Source organism: Caretta caretta, chromosome 8, assembly GCF_965140235.1.
Source record: "Caretta caretta isolate rCarCar2 chromosome 8, rCarCar1.hap1, whole genome shotgun sequence".
NCBI lineage: Eukaryota > Metazoa > Chordata > Testudines > Cheloniidae > Caretta > Caretta caretta.
The window spans coordinates 12557788-12579678 of NC_134213.1; the positions used below are offsets into that span (position 1 = coordinate 12557788).

Below are 21891 nucleotides of genomic sequence, written 5' to 3' on the forward strand. Positions count from 1 at the left end.
ATGAGAAGAAGGACAGGTTTTTGATATGGAATATTTTTTTCTTTTTTTTAAAAGGAAACTACAGATGGGTTAGGGAGAGGTCACTGGGACTGTGTTGTGGAGGAAGCAATTCATGTCTGTAGTTGTTATTCTTGTGATGAGGTATGTATCATTCATTGTTTTAAAGATTTCAACACTTTCTTATTTTGAATGCTGGAAGGACACGTGGCTCAGTATCTCCATTTCACAAGGAATAAGAAAACATTTCAGCCAAGTATCAGCACAGAATTAACTATTTGATTTAAATCACTTGCTGTTGTAGGTGTAGGATATGCCTGGGGGGGGGGGGAAATGAGCATTGCAGACACTAACTAAAATTTACAGGGGGCTTTTCACATGTCAAGACATCATGGGAGCTGTCTCAAGGGAAGGACTGTTGGGTCATTCTAAGCTAGCAGAACAGGACAGCTGATCTAAATAGCAACAGAAAATGTCCTTCATTAAGTAAGATTCTTCCTCTAAGACTTCAGTTTCAGAGTTAACAAGTTGTAAGAAAAAACAAACAGGATTTTATATTAACAGAAAAAGGAAGAGAAAGCCATGTATAAGCCCCTACCCCCAAACCCAATCTCCTCCTCTAGAAGTTCTTTCTCTTTTCAGGGCCAGGGAGTTATTTTTATAGGGTTCCCTGGCTTTCCTCTGAATTGCTGATTGGGCTGTCAGTTCCACTGCTAGGCCATTACACCTGTGGGAGAGCTGAACACAGAATTAACCCCTTGTTTGCTGGTGCTCAAGTCAAGCTTCTGCACCCGCCACAGTAATCTGACACAAGGGAGGTGGAATTAAAAATGTCACTTAATCAACATCAGAAAGTAGAAAAGAGATCAAATTCTACAAAAAATAATTTGTGGTTGCTAAGGGAATTGTTGTTTTCCTTAGGTCTTTTCCCCTGCTATGTAGCAGAGGGTTATATTTGATGGGGGGCTTGGTGGTGTGTTACATATCAACATAATGTACAGAATCACAGTAATGGGGGCAGAATTGAGCCCTTTATGCTTCCGCCATGGAAAAAGACAAGAAATAGTGCTGAGAAAGCAGTGTCACTTTGCATCTATCTCCTGGCTGGTCTGGGACTGCCAGCAGCAGCCACTTGGACAAACTAATTCCTGTGATGGAGGGTGCGTAGAGGAACAGAGCAGCATGCACTGAACTAAAACACATGGCCCATGCAGTTTACTCACAAGCAGCAGCAGGACGCATGTTGCGGACTATGCAGAGAATGAACACTACACTAGAGTGGAGAAGTCAGATTACATTGCCAGAAAGTAAAATCACTATTTCTCATTGCAATACTCTAATGCATTCTTCCAGCTGGCGTTCAGCCTGATAGCTGAATACTTCATAAGCTTTTGTGCCACTAGCTGACAGCCTACAGACAAAGGACCCCATCTGCAGGGTCAGGTTGGGGGTTAGTGTTCTGTGGTCCCTCCAGTACAGGGCAGAAGCAGTGTAAGGCAGCTCACATAGCCAATGCCCGTGATGTAACTCCACTATGGATAAGCAAGAGAGCCTAGTCTCTAGCACTATCTGTGGCATTAAGCTCTACATTTACTCCGCCCCTCTTCCCCCCAATAAGTGAAGCCTTTGGAATTCCTTTACCTCTATGACTTTGGCCTCTGCACTCAGTATATTTCAGTGCTGTGTTCTCACAGTCAGACTTACCCAACTGTCCCAAGACTGAGTCGTTCCCTGGTTTCCTTTTTTCTTTCTTCTCAGGACTACTTTTTCTACCATCTCTTCCTTTTCTTTTGGGGTCACTTTTCTTTCCCTTTGTTCTCTTCCCAGTTTGTTCTGTTTTTTTCCAAATAAAAAGAAATGTGAGATCACGTAACCAGGGAACTTGATGATGAACACTTTGGAGCCTTCAGGAGCATTGAGATAAGGATGAAATTAAGAACTGGAAGAATCCTTGCTAATCACCCTCTGTGAAACAATAGCAAGCTCTAGTGCAAATCTGGGTCAAGAGTTGCACAGGAGATTCGTGTACTGTCATTTTGGGCAAGTGAACACTACAGAACTCTAGATTAAGGAAAGGTTTTCAGTCCCAGAGACTGTATAAAGAAGAAACTTGGGCTTTGATCCAGCAAAGCACTTAAGCACAAACTAAACTTTAAACACAAGTGGTCCCACTGAAATCACTGGACTGCTCATTTACTTAAAATTAAGCACTTGCTTAAGTGCTTTGCAGGATCAAGGTCTTTGGGTACCAAGATTTCAGTCCTGAGAATGCAGTGTTTATAAACCAAACCTCTACATATGAACACCCCAAAAGACTCAGGCAGTTCCAAACTTTACAGCATGTTGTATAATGCAAATTTGCAATGTAAACTACAGGCAAATGCAAAGTGCTTATCAACCTACTCTTCCACTGCTGGTATAAGGTCGCAGAACAAGTCTGACAAAGATCTTATTGGCAGCATTTTTAAGCAGACCTGTCTTGATTTGATCTTTTGGATATAATAACTACCCTTGCTTACACTGTATAACAATGAAAAAACAAAACACCTAAACACTGCATAAAATACACCTAAATGACTTGGCTATTGAAAACTGCCTATTGAAAACCAGGAATATAAATCACAGCTATTTGGACTTTCAACTAAAAATCAATATATACTAAATGGTTTTGCATATATACTGGATGTATTCCTCTTGGGGGAACAGAATTAAGTTGTACCCTCTGAAAAGAACAATTTGTATTACTAGGTGAAATACTCAAAGCTTTTTACACATTAAGGGCCCAAATCTTCACCAGCAGAAGCTCATGCTAAATCTCCTACTACCTTCAGTGGGGAAAGAACAGGGCCCTAAAAGCAAAGTAGGAGCCTGGATGGCTAAAGGAATTGGAAATGTGATTTCTAGCTTTTCGTAATCTGATCATTAGCTTGAAGCTGACCCAAGTTGGCACTGACCAAAAGTTATTATCATGTGATGGCTGTAAAATGACAACTGAGCAATAATTCTAAGAGGTCTATGCAGTAACCGGTGGAAGGTATCAGCTTCATATAAACCACCATCAGTTTTGTTAGCAGCCTTAGCAGAGAGGCCATGGGCTGAGTGGGCCACGGAGGCTGAAGTCTCCTCTCTCCCTAGAGGTAGTCCCTCTAGGTTGAAATGTAGTGGTGGAATTTGCATTACAGCTGCCTGAGAATATTCTGTGGGTCTGGATTAAGAGAGGATTTACATTTCCAGGATTGCCAATCCAGGATCTTTCATGAGCAATGGACTCACTGAAAGAAAGAAAGAAAATAAAAATTGATATATGCTACATTCCTGCCAAGTAACTCCAGAAGACTGGGGAAGTTCCAAACAGACACATTTTTCACTTGACTTACAAATAAAAATATGACTTTGTTTAGACATCACAATGGTTCTAAACAGAGATATGAATGTTACCTTTTCAAAAGGAGCCTGTCAAAATAACAGCCACATTTCACAGGCCAAGAGCCGACTTTACATTTCGTGCAGGACATATATGTGAAACAGAAAAGGGGTAGTTTTGCATGGGCAATTCCCAACAGCTTTAATAAGAACCTCCTGCCTAAATGATCATTCATCAAATGGGAAAATAAACCTCCAAGTTATGTGTTTTAGGAGGAGACCCTTCCAAAAATACAATGTGCCAAATGCGCCTATGGGGTAACTCCACCAGGTTGTGTTGATTAACTGCCATGCACCATAATAATTAGCAACTGCACTCAATCAGCAAGAGTGATACAAATTTCTTGCTTTCCCCCCAAAAGTTATTGATATGTCGGCCAATGAAATCAAGTGTCAGAGGGGAGGAAATACTGGCGAGGAAATATTCGGAGACAAATTTTCTCCTCTACTTGCAAATCATTTAGTGCTGTAAAATTGAAGAAATTTTCCAGTGGAGGATGCTCAGGGGCTGAGCATCCTCCATTGCCATTGAGGTCAGCAGCAGCTCAGCAACTTATGGAGGCCAACAGCATTTTATAGGATTGGACCCTAAAACGGTGCCTCTCTTGTACCATAATGAAATGGAGAGTAGTTACTGCCACATGAAGCAACTCTACTGATTTGACTCATAACACCACAAAAGGCTGTCCTATTGTCAGAAACAAAGCTGAGACCGGGAGGTCTTAGGGAAGCATACAGATGTCCCAGCTACCGTGTGCTAACTTGTGTTGTAGGAGCCAATGCCGTAGAAGAATATTTAAATAATCGAACGATCTCAGAAACTGACAACTTTGCACGCCAGTCCTCTCTGTACTACAAGCCACCCTATCTACATGGGGAAGCACTTGACCTCTCTTGAGGGAAGCTATTATCACTGATTTATTCAACTCACTTATTAGAGCTTCATTTTGGTACTATCCTTCACTCCTTAGCTGAACAAAGCTGTGGAGATCTGCATCTCATGATGGCTTACTGTTCAGATTGGGCTTAACTTCCCCCATGGAAATAAAATCATGATAAAGTGTCCATTTGAAAGTCATTCCCATTTATTTTAAGCAAACAACAAATACTGCTCAGATACAAGCTTGAACACTTACAATTTTACAGCAGTAAAATTCCTCATTCCTTCAAGTCATTCAAAGCAGTTCTTATTTCTGGACTTCAAATGCTGTACCATGGAAATCTTGTTACTTTCAAAGTAGGTAAAGGTTCAAAGCAACCCCTCCGGTCAGAATACCCTGAGCTTTGTAGATGCGGACATAATTTTAGAGGGATGCTTACGACCCACAACTCAAAATAAAGTCAAGAAGCTGGATTAAATCTCAGGAAAAACTTCCTAACTGTAAGAACAGTAGGACAATGGAACAGACTACCTAGGGAGGTCAGGGAAGCTCCTTTGCTGGAGGTTTTCAAAAGGAGGCTGGAGAGCCATCTCTCTTGGATGTTTAGACATGACAAATCCTGCATCTTGGCAGGGGATTAGACTAGATCAGTGGTTCTCCGACTACTGTACCCCTTTCAGGAGTCTGATTTGTCTTGAGTACCCCCAAGTTTCACCTCACTTAAAAACTACTTGCTTACAAAATCAGACGTAAAAATACAAAAGTGTCACAGCATACTATTACTGAAAAATTGTTTATGTTTTCATTTTTATTATATAATTATAAAATAAATTGGAATATAAATAGTGTACTTATATTTCAGTGTATTGGACTGTATATAGAGCAGTAGAAACAAGTCACTGTCTCTATGAAATTTTAATTTGTACTGACTTTGCTAGTGGTTTTATGAAGCCTGTTGTGAAACCAGGCAAATATCTAGATGAGTTGATGTACCCCCTGGAAGACCTCTGGGTACCTTGAGGGATACATGTACCCCTGGTTGAGAACCATGGGACTAGATGAGCCTTGTGGTCCCTTCTAACCCTATGATTCCCCTCCTCCTATTCACAATGTCAACAGCTTCACTGATTGCCATGTGACCACTTGTGGAGTACGGTATCTTTCAATAAAGGTCATCAGAGTCTGTCCCAGTGGGATCAGCAAGTGCTCAACACTCAGAACCTCTACTAATCAGGCCCTCTATATAAAATAGGCCCCAATCAAAGACTCAGGGCACAACTTCTCCACAACTTTGGGATAGTTTTGATCTGGATCCGGAAGGTAGGTCCTATTCTGAGAAGTGCTGAACACCTGAAATTTCCACTGAAGATAATCAGTGTCATGGCTGGTCAGCCTCACCCAGTATCAGACTTTTTGTGGCTTGGGGCCATCTCTAACTAGGCCATACTGTACATGATTACTGTACCTTCCTCTCTGCACTACAGAGCAGCCCGGCTCAGGCTACCAAGAAAAATTTACATGGAATCAAAGTCACAAACTTTTCAACACAACTTTTCTCAGACTCAAAACTTGACGCAAAACTTGAGTCAAAGGAAACTTTGGTAAGGGAAAGTGCAGTCCAGGCAGTTCCTAAGAAACCCCAAACTCGTGATGGGTTCAGAAGCAACTCCAAAGCCACAAACACAACAACTGGCGTGGGAGTCTGCCAAAGAGCCAGATGCTGTTTCTGGAAAAACTGTCATGCAGCCTTGGTTTTTGAGTCTTGTACTGCCATTGAAAAAAGGAAGAGGAATTTATGAGATGTGGGCTCAACCACTGCATGTTTAAAAAAAAAATCAAAGAAAAAAAGAAAAATTAATTCTATATTTGCTATTTAATAAAATGCTGCCAAGTGCTTCCTGCACTGTATGCATGATGTTCTCTGCTAATAGATACACACAGCCGAGCGAATTACAGACAATCAGTGCTAAAATGAGATGGCATCTAAGAGCAAAAGACATTCCATCAGCAGCTTAACCTTTGATTCTTAACAGAGCCAGAGGCAACTGTAAAGAAGCCAATGCAACTGCTACTAAAACACGCCAACGAGCCAGATGCCACAACTAAAAACACCAACCTCTCTAGCCTTGCACCCAGGATTTGTAATCACCATCCAAACAGAACAATGTGCTCCAGCCACAGCATCTCACTGCAGGCCAGACTATTGTCTTAATTTAACTATCCAGCAAAATGATTAGCGTTTACTACCCAGAGGGGTGATACGGATCTACTTTGTATAGGGTCAGTGAAAACCACCGTCTCAGGCTTTCAGCAGAGTCAGGGTAGGAAATGTACTCTTCCCTTGTCTTAATAAAACAGTCATAATCAGATCAAGCTAGCGTGCTAAAATCAGGAGCGTAGCGGTGGCAGTGAGAGCGCGAGGAGGGGCTAGCTGCCCTGAGCACATACCTATGGTCTCGGATGGATCAGACTCGGGGTGGCTAGAACCCTCACACTGCCACGGCTCCACTCTGTTCTTAGCGCATAGCTCCATCAGAGCTAGCCTGGGTCTGTCTTCTTGAGCTGGAATGTACCCCACCAACTCTAGTGCAGACATACCTGGAGACTCTGAGAAAATAAGGTCCCAATTCTACCCTCACTTAAAGGGTGAAACTCCTACTGACTTTTGTGAGAAGTTTTATAAATGACTTGTCCACAGTGGCACAGTGAGTCTGTGGTGGAACAGAGGCTTGAACCCAGGTCCTGACCCCCAGTCCTATGCCCTATCACAAGCCTACACTGGACAGGGCATAAGCTCCCAAGTGTCTATAATTTGCTATATTTTCCACAAGATAGCTCAACCACATGTTTGTCAACATAAAAAAATGAAAGGAAGACCTAATGTGGTGATGCTTTTGCTTCCACCTGTGCAGGTTTGGATATGAGTGTTTCGTATTATATGATGGAACTGGAAGCGTCTGTAATAACAAGTACTCCCAAGCCACCAGCAGAAGTATCTACCTGGATAAAGATCCTTCTTGATCAGTTGCATCTGGAGATGGAAGATCTGCTCTTGAAGTTTGCAAATGGAGTGTTTCATTTTCTCCCGCCTCGTCACCATGTAGCAGAGATTTCTAACCTGCAGAAACACAAGAAAGAGTTTCCACTTTCTGAGTGGACTCTGAGAAAAGCCCCAGTTGCTTGGCAATGCTACTGAAGAGTCAGCTAACCGAAGGTGGCTCTCTAGATGCTGTCCCTTCTCTGTTGCTCAGAGAAATCCCAAGTATTATTATTATTATGTTTTACTGTAGTGCCTAGGAATCCTTAACTATGCCCCACGACCCCAACCATGTTAAGTGCTGTACAAAGACACTCTTCTTTTTATCCTCGTTTGTCTGTTCACCTTATGCGCGGATGGGCAATGCTGTGATTCGGGTATGCCCAAGTGGTTTTGAGTAGGCCAGGCCTGCAGGATAGGAGCCATCAACAGGCTCCTATCCTGGGGTCAACGAACATGTGGACAAGGGGGATCCAGTGGACATAGTGTACTTAGATTTCCAGAAAGCCTTTGACAAGGTCCCTCACCAAAGGCTCTTACGTAAATTAAGTTGTCATGGGATAAGAGGGAAGATCCTTTCATGGATTGAGAATGGGTTAAAAGACAGGGAAAAAAGGATAGGAATAAATGGTAAATTTTCAGAATGGAGAGGGCTAACTAGTGGTGTTCCCAAGAGTCAGTCCTAGGACCAGTCCTGTTCAACTTATTCATAAATGATCTGGAGAAAGGAGTAAACAGTGAGGTGGCAAAGTTTTCAGATGATACTAAACTGCTCAAGATAGTTAAGACCAAAGCGGACTGTGAAGAACTTCAAAAAGATCTCACAAAACTAAGTGATTGGGCAACAAAATGGCAAATGAAATGTAATGTGCACATTGGAAAAAATAACCCCAATTATACATACAATATGATGGGGGCTAATTTAGCTACAACTAATCAGGAGAAAGATCTTGGTGTCATCGAGGATAGTTCTCTAAAGACGTCCACGCAGTATGCGGCGGCAGTCAAAAAAGCAAACGGGATGTTAGAAATCATTAAAAAAGGGATAGAGAATAAGACGGAGAATATCTTATTGCCCTTGTATAAATCCATGGTACGCCCACATCTTGAATACTGCATACAGATGTGGTCCCCTCATCTCAAAAAAGATATACTGACATTAGAAAAGGTTCAGAAAAGGGCAACTAAAATGATTCGGGGTTTGGAACGTGTCCCATATGAGGAGAGATTAAAGAGGCTAGAACTTTTCAGCTTGGAAAAGAGGAGATTAAAGGGGGATTGATAGAGGTATATAAAATCATGAGTGGTGTGGAGAAAGTGAATAAGGAAAAGTTATTTACTTGTGCCCATAATATAAGAACTAGGGGCCACCACATGAAATTAATGGGTAGCAGGTCTAAAACAAATAAAAGGAAGTTCTTCTTCACTCAGCGCACAGTCAACCTGTGGAACTCCTTGCCTGAGGAGGTTGTGAAGGCTAGGACTATAACAGGGTTTAAAAGAGAACTGGATAAATTCATGGAGGTTAAGTCCATTAATGGCTATTAGCCAGGATGGGTAAGGAATGGTGTCCCTAGCCTCTGTTTGTCAGAGGGTGAAGATGAATGGAAGGAGAGAGATCACTGATCATTACCTGTTAGGTTCACTCCCTCTGGGGCACCTGGCATTGGCCACTGTTGGCACACAGGATACTGGGCTGGATGAACCTTTGGTCTGACGCAGTATGGCCGTTCTTATGTTCTCCTGGTCTAGCAAAAAAGACATTCAGAGAACAGGGACAGAGGCAAATGGCTTCAGTTCTGGCTCTGGGAGCCTGAGCCTTGCAGGAGGGAGAGGGCCAAGCGCACTGTACAAGTGGCAATAGCGGGAGTCATTATATGTGCAGAGGCCAAAAGGCACAATGCATCCAGGGACAAAGGGCAGCCTGCTCACGAGTGGCAGATCCTACACCCATAGGACACACGTAGCACGTGCTCTCCCAGTACAGCCCTCCCAGACGCTAGCCAGTGTGCAAGAGGGAAAGAGGCCATGGCTATCTCCACAACCAATCCCTATTTGTCCCCTCTGAGGTCTGGAACACTTCTGGCAGCATAATCTGCTCTCCTTGTGAACAGGCAGCCATATCACAGCTGCCCCCTGCATGGAGAACGTTAGGGGGAAGGGACTTTCCTGGGCTTTCTTCCTCCCACCCATGCTCTGGGGCACTGGACTGTCAGCTCCTATTAGGCTGTGCCTTCAGCATCCATGGAGAGGTTGCTCTGCAGGCCATCTCTGATGGGAACCCTGGAAGTTCAGAGGGCATGGCCCACATATGGACCCAGTAATGGCTCCTATGCACAGATCCCCACACCGATAGTTGCTGACGGCCAGGATACAGACGCACATCACTGCTCCTTTTGTACCGAAGCTGTGGGGTAGTTATGCCACTATCCCCCATTGGATTCCTCCCTCCACTCCTGGGTAAGTTAAGACCCCAAACAGAAGGGTGCGCACAGTGAACAGACATGCTGGTCACTGAATTCTTGCCAGACCTTTTGCTTTAATCTACAACACATTTACAGATGCTATTTTATCCACATTCTGTGCACAATTTTTCAGGCTTTCGTTTATTTGGGGTTTTATTTGCCACCTTCTGCTGAACATAAAATATCAGGAAGTTTGATCTTTATCTTTACCATGAAGTCAAAGTTCAGTAACCTGAATTCAGGAGAAAGGTCTGGACTTCAGCTTTACAGCTTCCCAGTGCTTTAGTCCAGAGTGTCCAAGAGATGTAGGAACCAGGGAGTTACACTTGACCATCTGTACCCAAATCCTGTACCCAAATCCAGCGACGCTGCTGATCTGAATGAAAGGATTCAGTAACTAACATCCATGGGGGTGGGAGCAGGGCGAGGCGGAGCGGGGTAAATTGCTTTTCCAATTTACTCAGTTTTAGTTTCAGGAATTAGCTTTAAAACCACTGTGGTCGACAGATTTGCTTAATTTAACATGATGGCAATTCTAACAGATATAATGAAAGAGCTGATGTCTGTAAAGTGCTCTGTGATCCGTGGATGAAAAAATGCAACAGAAGTGCAAAAGATTTTATTATATGCAGATATATAAGGGCCACAGTAAAGGCTTGGCAGGCAAAAAGTGAAGAGCGTATCCAACTATCAGGCCAGGTTCCCAGCTAGTGCAAACCAGTGTAGCTCCATTGACTGCTATCCCTATTTACACCAGCTGAGGATCGGGACCATACGTTCTATAAAAATGGTACAAATCCAAAGTACCAAATAACTGGTATATTTTCCCCTGGGTTCAATCCTGCAGTTCTGATTCATATGTTCTATTGAGTGTGACCATACGTCCTTGTTTTGCCTGGGACAGTCCCTTTTTTAAGCCCTGTCCTGGCCATCCCAACTTTTTGACAAAAGTGGGCATTTGTCCCGTTTGTCCTTGCCAACTTGATCAAAAAGTGGGGTGTAGAGGACCGGGGGGGGGGGGTAAGGCCAGCCCTGGGCAGAGCGGGAAACAGGGCTCAGGCTGGAGGCAGGCAGGGCTCGACCGAGCAGTGCTGCCAGCCCCATGCAGGCTGAGGGGTTGCCTTGGGTGAGCACCTCGGGCCAGCCCTGTGTAGGGGAGGAGCAAGTGACCAAAGAGATTGAAGTGTTCTCCAGTCACTCGATTACAGACCTAGAAGTTGCAATTCTTAAAAAAAAAAAACTTCAAAAACAGACTCTAACGAGAGACTGCTGAATTGGAATTAATTTGTAAACTCGATACAATTAACTTAGGCTTGAATAAAGACTGGGAGTGGATGGGTCATTACACAAAGTAAAACTATTTCCCCATGTTTATTCCCGCCCTCACCCCCCACTGTTCCTCAGACGTTCTTGTCAACTGCTGGAAATGGCCCACCTTGATTATCACTACAAAAGATCCCCCCCCACCCTGCTCTCCTGCTGGTAATAGCTCACCTTAAGTGATCACTCTCGTTACAGTATGTATGGTAACACCCATTGTTTCATGTTCTCTATGTATATCAATCTCCCCACTGTATTTTCCACTGAATACATCTGATGAAGTGAGCTGTAGTTCACGAAAGCTTATGCTCAAATAAATTTGTTAGTCTCTAAGGTGCCACAAGTACTCGTTTTCTTTTTTCCTGAGAACACTGTAGGCAGCCTTCAGCTCATGGCTGCTGTGACCCTACAGGGACATGTGACCAAGTCACCTAGTACTGGACTCCATCTTGGAATACCAGTGTTTTTCCACTGACCGGGTGTGGGAACCAAGCTTGGAGAAAAAGGGTTCTCACCATACGCAAAAGCTATTTAATGCAGGGGATTGACATCATTGTGGTTCTTCACTGACTCCTCGCCCAAAGAAGACTCTTGGAAACAACTGAGGAACAAGAACTGAACTGGGAGGAATTGCTGGACCCAGTTTGAAGGGAAATTTTAGCCTTTGAAAGGAACACCTGGGGTTTTTAAGCTGCAAGCAAATGTACCTTTCCCCTTAAGACCCTGCAGCCTGCTTCAATCAACATTTAAGGTGAGAATTTGCTACTCATATCCAATCTCTTTAGTATATTAAGCTTACACTGCATTTTTGTTTATTTGCTAGGTAATCTGCTTTGATCTGTTTGCTATCCCTTATGATCACTTAAAATCTATCTTCTATAGTTAATAATTTTTTTTTGCTTTATCACAAACCAGTGTGTGGGAGTCATAACTTGGGGCAAAAAGCTGTTGTATAGTCTCTCTTCACACTGAGGGAGGGGGCGAATTTCATGAGCTTATGGTGTACAGATCTCTGTGCAGCACAAAATGGTATAATTTTGGGTTTACCCTCTGGGATGGGGGTGCACTTGAGTACATGGGCAGTTCCTTAGCTGAAGCCTTCCCATGCGGAGCTGATCTCAGCATTTGTATGTAGCTGCAGCTGGGTGTGTCCCTACCTGTATGTGTGCTGGAGGGCGCTTGAGGTCCTGTCACAGCAGTACAGTGTAAAGGGAGCCCAGGTTGGTGGGTCAGGGGGCTCAATGGCACCCCAGTTCCAGGTGACATCCCAGGGGGAACCTGTCACAAGAGTTATGCCAAAATACTCTAGAATCTTGCCCATTGCACCATCCTATACGTTGTTTATTAATAGAAGTCAAATATTTGCCTTTAGTTGCTCGTGTATTTTGTCCAACATGGAGAACTTTGTTCAAAACAAGAGAAACTTCCGGTGTGCAAATGACAAAGCTTCAGATATAAGCCTAGTTATCAAGAGGTCGAAATTGTCCCAATTCTTCTAGGACTGTCACTCTCCTGAAGTCCCAATACTTGTAACCTCCCCACCCCTCTCCAGAGAAAAGCTAAGTACTGTACACTTCAAGAATTTCAACGGGAAAGTAAAAACCTGCGCAGATGTGCTCTCCCGTCAGAACTGCATGATAGCTTATGCACAAGCCAAGCCAGCCACAGACTGAGGGGAGAGGGAGGAAAAAGCAGCCCAAGTGCCAAGTTACTTCCTTACAGTCATAGCACTGGTGCATGTCCAGGACTCTAGCAGCTCAGTACTGACACCTGAGTTCAGGATCAGTCCTCAAGCTGAAGAACTGCAGCCCTCCTCTGTTTGCCCTTCCAGTCCAGTGCAGTGTAAAAAATAACTGCTCTCCTCCAACAAGACTTTGTTTATGGTTCAAGCCTTTTGCCATGCACTGTCAGTGACACTGAATAAGGTAAACAGAGATGCATCTCTGCTTCCGTCCTGAGCCCACATGATTTCTTGGTTCTTCCAGTCACTGATGAGCCAAGCTCTATTCTCATTAATATTCTGTCTCAGTCCACTCAAGACCTATCCATTTACATCGGATGAGCTCAATGGATGTGCATGTGGGGAACTCAAAGTTGAATTTGCTCTGACATCTTTACCAGTGCCAGGTTCAATCCTGCTCTCTGCTGTTGGGTATAATGAGAGACACAAAAAGCTGGCCACACCTAAAACACAGCCCCACAGCTCAGGTCCCCACAAGGGATGGGTCTGTGAGTCAGGTGGCATGCCCACCCCCATACAAGCTGCCATCAGCCGCAAACCACTAGCTAGCAAACAATGGGTGCATGTATTGCTCCTGCTCAGCAAAGGACACCTCTCAGCCAGCCCTGACTGGCAGCATCCCTGGAGCAAAAAATGCAGTAGGCATCCTCTCTGTTTTCCATTGCTCCACTGATGAGGGCAGGATTTGGTCCCTAATGTGTAAGCTGTTCATCTGCACTTCTGTGCCGCTGGTTAAATGTCAGATGCACATGCAGAGGTTACTGATCAAAATCCCCTCGGCAGCCTGGAAAGATGGTGCAGTTGCCAAGTGATACCAGCTAACATTTGCCTTGTGCTGAATGTAATCACTGCAGTTTTTGTCAGCCTGAAGTATCTGTGGTTGGAGTGACAGTCTGACGCTGTTTCCATGGCTGTGTCTTGGGGGGAGGGTCAATATTTTTTAGAGGAAATGTATTGTCTCTGCTGTAAAACAGAAAATGCTAATGGCATCTAATCCAACTTGACACTGAGTGTTTACTGAGCCTCCTGACTTTCCAAAAGCCACAGCTAGATGGGGGCTCAAGAGGAAGGCAATAAACTAGGAGGCAAATATTAGTTCCCAGGAACTGACAGCGAAGTGAATTGGCCATAAGGAAATTTTCAATAACTTGTATTGACACATCAATAAATACTTTCTTTCTCCCAATCTGCTCTATCCAAATCACTTACCAGACCTTTTGTATGATTCACAGACTACTTAGACTGCAAGTGTTCAGGAGCCTTTGTGTCTCTAACAGTGACACATCAAACCTGATCTTTTTCCCCCAACCTTCCCTAATGTGGCTACCAAAATTATAAACAGCAGTCTTGTGTGTCGCAGGCTTTTTCTGAAAGCTTCACAATGGGGAGACATCATGTATTTCATTTACATTTGCCCCATGCTCTGCATTTGCTTGCGCTTCACCAATGAATTAATGTCCATGAATTTTCACACTGACAGTGAGCTTCCAGGATCTGAATTGTAAATAACAGCCTAGACAAACAAAACAACTGCTTGTAAGTGAGGTAATTAAAGACGTAGAGCTCCTGTGCTCAAACAATTATTATGCTTTTCAAAGGCTCTGAATGCAGGAGGACAATCATGGCCATTTGCTAATGGCATGATTTTTTTTCAATATTAAAAATAAATTGTTAAATATGGATAGAGGGAGATAACAGAACCACAGAAATGGAGAAGACCTATTAAATTATCTAGTCCATCCACTTGCAAGTCCATGATTGCTACCCGCAGTTCATTTTCTAAGAGTTTGTCCCAGTCAGTGAGGCATCCATTATTTCTCTTGGGAAAACTATTCCGCAGTGTAATTGATCTCACTGCCAGGAAATTTTCCCAATATTCAGCCTATTTCCTTTCTAAATTTGATTTTGTTATTTCTAGTGATATCCCCTTGCAGCCCCCAAAATAATTATTCCCTCCCTTGGCACGTTTGTGTCCTTCCCAGATTGTAGGTGGTCTTCCAGTCCTCTTTTTTTCACTGCTTAGCCATGCTATTCATATTTAGCTCTTTAATCAGCCGTTTCATCAATTCTGTGGCTCTTATTTGAACTCCCTCCAATATGACTGCATCTTTCTGGTATTGAGATGAGATGGGCTTTACTGCCAGGCCCTTGCTTTGTAAGCTACAAACTCATACAGGATTATCTAAACATCTAGGGCCCTTGGTGTTACCTCAGGACAACTGGGAAGCACTTACTTTGTAGGAGGGAAAGCTGCTCTTTTTTTTTTTATAATATAAAGAAGTGATTTATACATTGTATATTTTAATATGTGCCCTTCTTTTTGTTCTGGATTGAAGCAAACATCAAACTGAAATTTTTTTATGAGGGAAACAACTGCCTTCAGCAACCTGTGTATCAAAATGTTTGGCAGTACCTTTCCTCTATGATTTTGTAGTTTTGAAAGAAAACATTATTTGCCTCTGCTTAGAGATTGCTATTTACACTACTAAACAACACCCCTCCTGCCTCCCTGGCCAAACTCTGATGCCGACCTGACCCCCTTGGAAGTGTAGAGCTTTTTGTTGAAGCTGATTTAAACAGACCAATACTTGGAGTAGATTAAAAAAAAATCCTGTTAGAATTCCGGGAACAGAGACGTGGGCATTCCAGTAGAGGAAATTTGCTGAAAAGGAAACTTAAAAGTGCTAGAATCACAGCTGTTAAGTGATGACAAATATTTATTAGGTCATGTAGTCTACATCCCAAGGTTCTCTAGCCCACTCTCCCTAGTCTTGTCCATCTCTTTATTCTTCTGTATGGATTTCCAGTACAAAAAGGCCATGGTCTAACAACCTCACCGGTAAGAACATCTCTACCTGATGTCATCTGAGATCAAGCATGCCTGTGCACACCTTTGCTCACCACGGCACCAGCCTCATGGCACATACACAGTCTGTAGCACATTGCCCAACGCTCGAGCCACTTGGCATAGCTATCTTGGATGCCTAATAGCTTTTTAAATCTTACTTCTCTGAAGCAGCAGTGGGTGTTGGGCACCAGCTAAGACTGAACCCAACCAGGTGATACCAGTTTGGGGCAGATCAGTGCAATAATTTGAGCCCCAGGTGTGTGCAAAAAACATTACAAGAAGTAGAAAATGTTATTCTCAGGTCCTTTCTTTAGGACCTCAGTATCTCAGAAACCCCAGGGCCAAATTACTCCAAATTTGCACCACTAAACCTACCCCAGATCCTGAAGAGGCACAACAGTTTTCAAGACCGTCTGCACATGTATGTGGAGTTTAGAGCATGCAGACAAGCTAGCTGTTAAACAGAAATCTCCTCTCAAACTCAACTACATTAGTGCTACTGCCCTGCTATGGTATTCAGGACTCTGACTGGCACCTAAAGATGCCCTGCCTCATGTCAGTCTGAGCCTCGGCAGCAGGGTTTTGTACCAGCCACATCCCGTTGATGGTGTGTACAGGGAGCCCAGCACAAAGTGTGTATCACTGATCTAAACATCGTGGCAGTTCAGGCATGGACAATGAGGGAGGAACAGAGAGTGTAGGTGAAGATGTATTTTGGCAATATTCGTAAGGAGACAGAAGAATTGATATTTCCGTAGAAAAGACACATGATTCAAACGACAGCTCAGCATCCACTAGAGCTTCCAACTGGAGAACGGTCTGTAAGTGAGTCACATAAAGGCAGAGAGAAAGACCAGAGTGATCAAAGCTGGCGTCTAAATTCCACATGCAAGTAGCTCAGTTTAGGCTGCATTAAACTGTAATACGTTTCTGGATGATTGGGCTTTCACATCAGTTAGGCAAAGATTTATCTGTGGGCCCAATGTTCCTGGAAAGCAATAGCATCTGGAGAGTATTTCTGAGATGTTTTGAATGTTCCTGATTTAAAATCCCATTCTTAGTAATGGAGCTACACCTGATGCACCAAGCCATAATGGACGCGACGGGAGCAGGGTTAGCTCAAGGCTAACGCATTCCCTGTCCTAAAAATAATAATAATTAATAATCTTCTCTTCTATTGGACCTTTCTTCTGAGGAGCTCAAAGTACTAAACAAACACTAACTAAGACTCACAACAGCCTTGTGAGGTAGATAAAGGGATGTACAAGGAAGACATCACTCCCAACCATGGCCCACTCCAAGAAGCATCACCTACCAAATAACCAGCACCACCTTCTGCTGCACCCTGGAATTTCCTTGGAGGTCTTCCATCCAAGGACTGACCAGCTCCATCCCTATTTAGCCTGAGAGAGATGGCAATATCAAAGCACAAGCTAAAATATGCTTTTTCCTGCTTCCCTCCTATCCCACCTGCCCCCTTAAGTGCTCAGGACAAACCGTGCCACTCTGCCAACCTGCTCCTTTCCCTCTCTCACTCCTGAAAGACCAGGCCAAACTGCGGCTGAGGGCTGGCCTGCAAATGTTCTGTGCTCTCTGTTTAATCCCCAAATGAACTCAGCTGTTTCTTCTGCTGAGTGATTCAGGCAGAGTGGATAGCACTGATGGTTGCACCGACTGAAGGAGAAGAGGGGCTGGCACGTTGTAGGTGGGCAGTCCTTCCACACACCAGCAAGGAGAAGTGTGGAATATAGGGCGGAGGGAAGGTTCGTAGCAGAAGAAACAAAGTCCTAGTTTCCCTCTAGCTCTGTCCAGCTTCCGTTCAGTACCATATGAGTCTCCCATAACCCATACCTTAAATTTGGCACAGCTGTGTAAGCTGCATAGCATCTAAGACGTCCTCCATGAAGGCCTATATTCTGTACTTTCAAGGCATGGACCCCATGTTCTAATAGGCCTTTCCCATAACTCTATGACCCTACTCCTGTGCACTATTCCTTCCTGTTACAGTGGTTTGCAATAGCCATTCAGTGCTTTGACATCCTTCTCTCTCCCCCCTGCCAATTTTGTGTCATTTCACTACACATGTTGTACTGCTTCTTCCTCTTCCTGTTTTTGCCTGCTCTGTCCCAGCACCTTGCCCCCCTGCTCATACTGTCTCTGCTGACACTACTATTTCTGTCAGCTGCATGCCTGTATGCAGCCATTAAAGTGAAATTTACAAGAAGCTAAGTGTGCTAGCAGCCTGGTGTTTCTTCAGAAAGTAGGTCTCTTATAAATATCCCTTTGCTGCCTGCATACACAAGCCGAGCAAGCAGCGGACACACCGGGGAGAGCAGGCGATGTTAACTGCAAGAGACCAGTCACAACTGTTTGTTATTGTAACTTAGCTGACATTGATTCTTCCTTAAAAAGCCACCAGGCAAAAGTCCTCAGGGTTTTCCCTCTCCTCCACAAACTCACGTCAGACACAGAACACGCAGGTCAAACAATGGGCCCACCAGCCTGTGAAGGGGACCTGGGATGGTCTGATGGGCAGTGAACCTGCCTCAGTGGAGTTTAATGTGATACACCCCAGGTGGCATGTGACATAAAGCTCTGTCCATTCAGAGATCTCCCAGAGGAGGTGGCCCATTTCCCCGTATGGAGACAGCTGGACCAAGCCATGAAAGACTTAGTTCCACCAGCCTTGTAGTTCACGTCTACCATTTTATCTGCCCTTATTGTTTTGTTTTTAGACACTACGTAAATTATCTTTCTGTTTTTAATGTGAATGTCATGCTGGTGGAAGGTGCTGATTGCCAACACTAGAAACCTCTATTTTGGGTCCAATCCTTTGGGTTCCTTTCATTCTCATCCCTGCGGCCCTTCTGATGCCCCCCACGTAAACCAGGCCTCTCTTTTGGGTCCAGTGCACATTCAGTCTTTGACCTCTCTGCTGAGACTGCCAAGAACTGTCCCAATTGTGTTGGTGGTTTTGTGATGAATGTATATGTCCACTAGGAAATGGACTGTCCCGGGAAGTCCACAAACTTTTGTTCATATTTTAAAAGGAACACCTACACTTAAACATAGGGAACATAAAAAGTGGGATGACTGGAGGGTTCTGCTCTGGTAATATAGCTATATTATGCAGAATTCTAGCCAGTGATAACAAACAGGCAGCTCAGAGCAGAAGTGTAACTGACTGAGGTCTTTTTTGTGGACACAAACTGTGGAAGGGAAGTGACTGTCAAGGAAATCTAACTAGGTCAAAAGACATGAAGACAGTTTCTTCCAACAGACGCTGCCCCATATTAAAGAAGCCCTGGTAGAACAACAGAGTAGGCCCTTAAACCAGAAGTTTACTCACCCTCTCTAGGTCTTGCCTCAGATGCGTGAAGAGCTTTAAGCGTCGGTACAACACATCCTGCTCTTGCTGAGCCAAGTTGTCCACTTCATCTGTTTTTGGTGTCAGCAGTGGCTTGTTGCAATTCGCTTTCCTCTTCAGCTTCCAGTACTGATAAACGAAATCCACCAGAGATTCAGTTAGGTCGAGGTTCTCTGCTACCTCGGAGGGCTTTACAAGTTCATAGAAGTCCTCTTCCAACTGCTGGAGCTTCTGTTTCCGCAGTGTGACCTTTTCCAAGTCCAACTGGGCTTGGTCTGCCTCTGCTCGTGCCTCATCTGGAGGTTTGGTAGCCCCACTGCTGTGCTCAAGGCAGAAGGATTTGAACTTCACTTCATCGTTCTCCGCTAAAATAGTCCGCATGTCCAGATTGTGGTCAAAAGCACAAGTGACGTGGAATGCAGTGATGCAGGCGGGCATGGAACACTGGAGAAAAGACAAAGCAGGGAACCCAGGTTATTTCACTCACCGCCCATCATGGCACACTGAGGAAACGTGCTCACTCCTGTTAAATCACTGTACACAAGACATCACTGACTACAGCGGCACTTGGCCATTACAACAGGACAACGAGATGTGTGAGCCTGGCCTGCCTATAAAAGGGATCACCCTACCGTATGTAATGCAATAAGTGACTTTGCACGTTACTCCAGGGCACCCAGCTGCTTGACAGAGAAAAGCAATAAGAACTTGACATTGTACAAAGAGTAGACACCCATACTGAGAAATGAGTATATTTCCCAAATCTCATGTGTGTATGGCTAGTCATCATAATTTCAAGTACAAGAATCTTCATTAAACTGCTGTCTCTACTGGGTTCCTTTCATTCTCATCCCTGCGGCCCTTCTGATGCCCCCCACGTAAACCAGGCCTCTCTTTTGGTTATTATAAAAATAAGGTTCTGATTGTTCGTCCAATAATATAGGCAATACTGTTCTTGTCAATACTATGGTCCAATATTATGGACAAATGACTGTAGCTGGGTAAATGAGTCTCTCCCAATAGAGAATTAATTTATTTCTTATTGTAATTTCTCTCTCTAAATTACCTGAGTTTCCTTTTCTTTAACTCTAAAAATGGCCTTGCTAATTTTATCTGAAGTCTACAGAGGGGGTCACAGTCCATGAGTAAAACAGAAATCTAGGGAGCTTCTAACTCTCGTGGAGCACAGTGCCTTCATTAATAAGTAAGCAGCTCCTATTGAAATTCCATTCCCTCTAATTAGCTTGGGAAAAAAAGAGGAAAAGAAAATGGAACCCCAGCTTATTTAGAACAGACAACGTGAAAATGAACATTAAAATCGGTATAGGGATTAACTTGCTGTCCAAAGTTATTTTAAATTAGAATTTTCAAACAATTTTGCTAAATTCCCTCATAGTTAAATTACTCTGTCTGGATTCCACATGCAGCAAAACCTAAACTACACTGAAGCAAACCCATCTCCCAGCTAACATGTGGGCTGTACACATTTCAGCACTTTCTCCTCCCCAACCCTCCTCTATTCATTAACTATTTTTAATGGCTCAGAGTGTCAGGTAATTATTTAAGCCATAATCCATATGAAATCAGTCTATTTCAGCTGCTAATGACCAGTTAAATGGCAATAACGAGACATTCTGAGGGGCTTATTACTGTAGACACCACATTTAGCAGTTTATATAACATTATTCTGGGGCGCGGGGGGGGGGGGGGGGAGTGGAGTGAGCAGTTCCAGCACGAACGACCACATTAAAACCTATGATATTTCCTGAAGGCTGATGACAAAAATACAGGATGTTCCACATTTTTGGTGAGGTTTCGGGTAAGTTTTAATTTTCAAAAATAAAAATTCCAGTTGTATTTAAACTGCAAAAACGTTATTGTTTTTCCTCTTTGTCCCATCGGTCTTGGATTCCTGCCCTGTTATTAAGTTACAGAGCACGTGAGCTTTCAACATTGCTGTTTTTAGATATTTCCCCTTGACTTTGTTTATAAATTTGCCGGTGCTTATCAAAGCAAGAGACTACCTAGACCCAGGAATAGAGCAGGCAAGTGGTGTCCAAGTTAACCTCTCACACATCTCTCCCAAGCCCATTAAAATCAATGGAAAGATTTGCAGAGACTTCAGTCAGCTTTGGATCACCTCCATCCTGACCTTTAGCACTCCTTCTATTAATTCTATGCATACATCTCCGATGAAGAGGGGCTACCAGTTGTGCTACAGTACCTGTGGTCATATTCAGGATGGAAAGAGACCACAGAACTTACCTAGCTCTGAGTTGAGACATCACGGGATGTGGACAAATGCCCTCTAGGCATTAGATTGAGATTACTGGGCCCATTTGAACCATGATCCAAACCATGTTTGAATCCATGTCTCCTCCTCTTAACTGATTTAAATATGTGGATACCTCATTGCTAATTGTGTTAATGTGTATCAAAATAAGCAAATTCCACTAAAAAGTGACCACAGTTACCACATAGCACTGCTAACTAAGACACTATGGTATTTCCCTATACTGACAATGAGAAACAACACCAGTACATCAGATACCACTGTGTGGTAGCCATTGGTAAATGGTGATGTTTTGATGGCTACCACTGTTGCTATTGCAGAGTGAGCAGGAGTCTTGTTTGCCTAATACACTGACAGAAGTGCCAGCAAAGTTCTGAATACAGAATCTTTATTTCTCCTGATCCTAGGAGGGACAGAGATAACAGCTTGATCATCAGACCCCAGATTTTTTTGGTAGAGCCAACATATCTTCCTTTGGTTATTAAGCTGCATACACTTGCTGTGAAAGTCACTGGGACA

The 21891-nt window shown here is 43.6% G+C and overlaps 1 protein-coding gene across 3 annotated transcripts in view; it reads right to left on the reverse strand.

The window, feature by feature from the left end:
• Positions 1–21891, reverse strand: part of JADE2 (jade family PHD finger 2) — a 152324-nt gene that overhangs the window by 8887 nt on the left and 121546 nt on the right. For 2 of the 3 annotated variants that reach the window (XM_048861811.2, XM_048861810.2), the window contains exons 9-11: positions 19062–19523; positions 7302–7419; positions 1702–1830 (exon numbers count right to left, since the gene is read on the reverse strand). In XM_048861811.2, the coding sequence (XP_048717768.1) occupies positions 1702–1830; positions 7302–7419; positions 19062–19523 (709 nt within the window). The remainder of the gene's footprint in view (positions 1–1701; positions 1831–7301; positions 7420–19061; positions 19524–21891) is intronic. The other variant, XM_048861814.2, reaches the window with a different exon arrangement.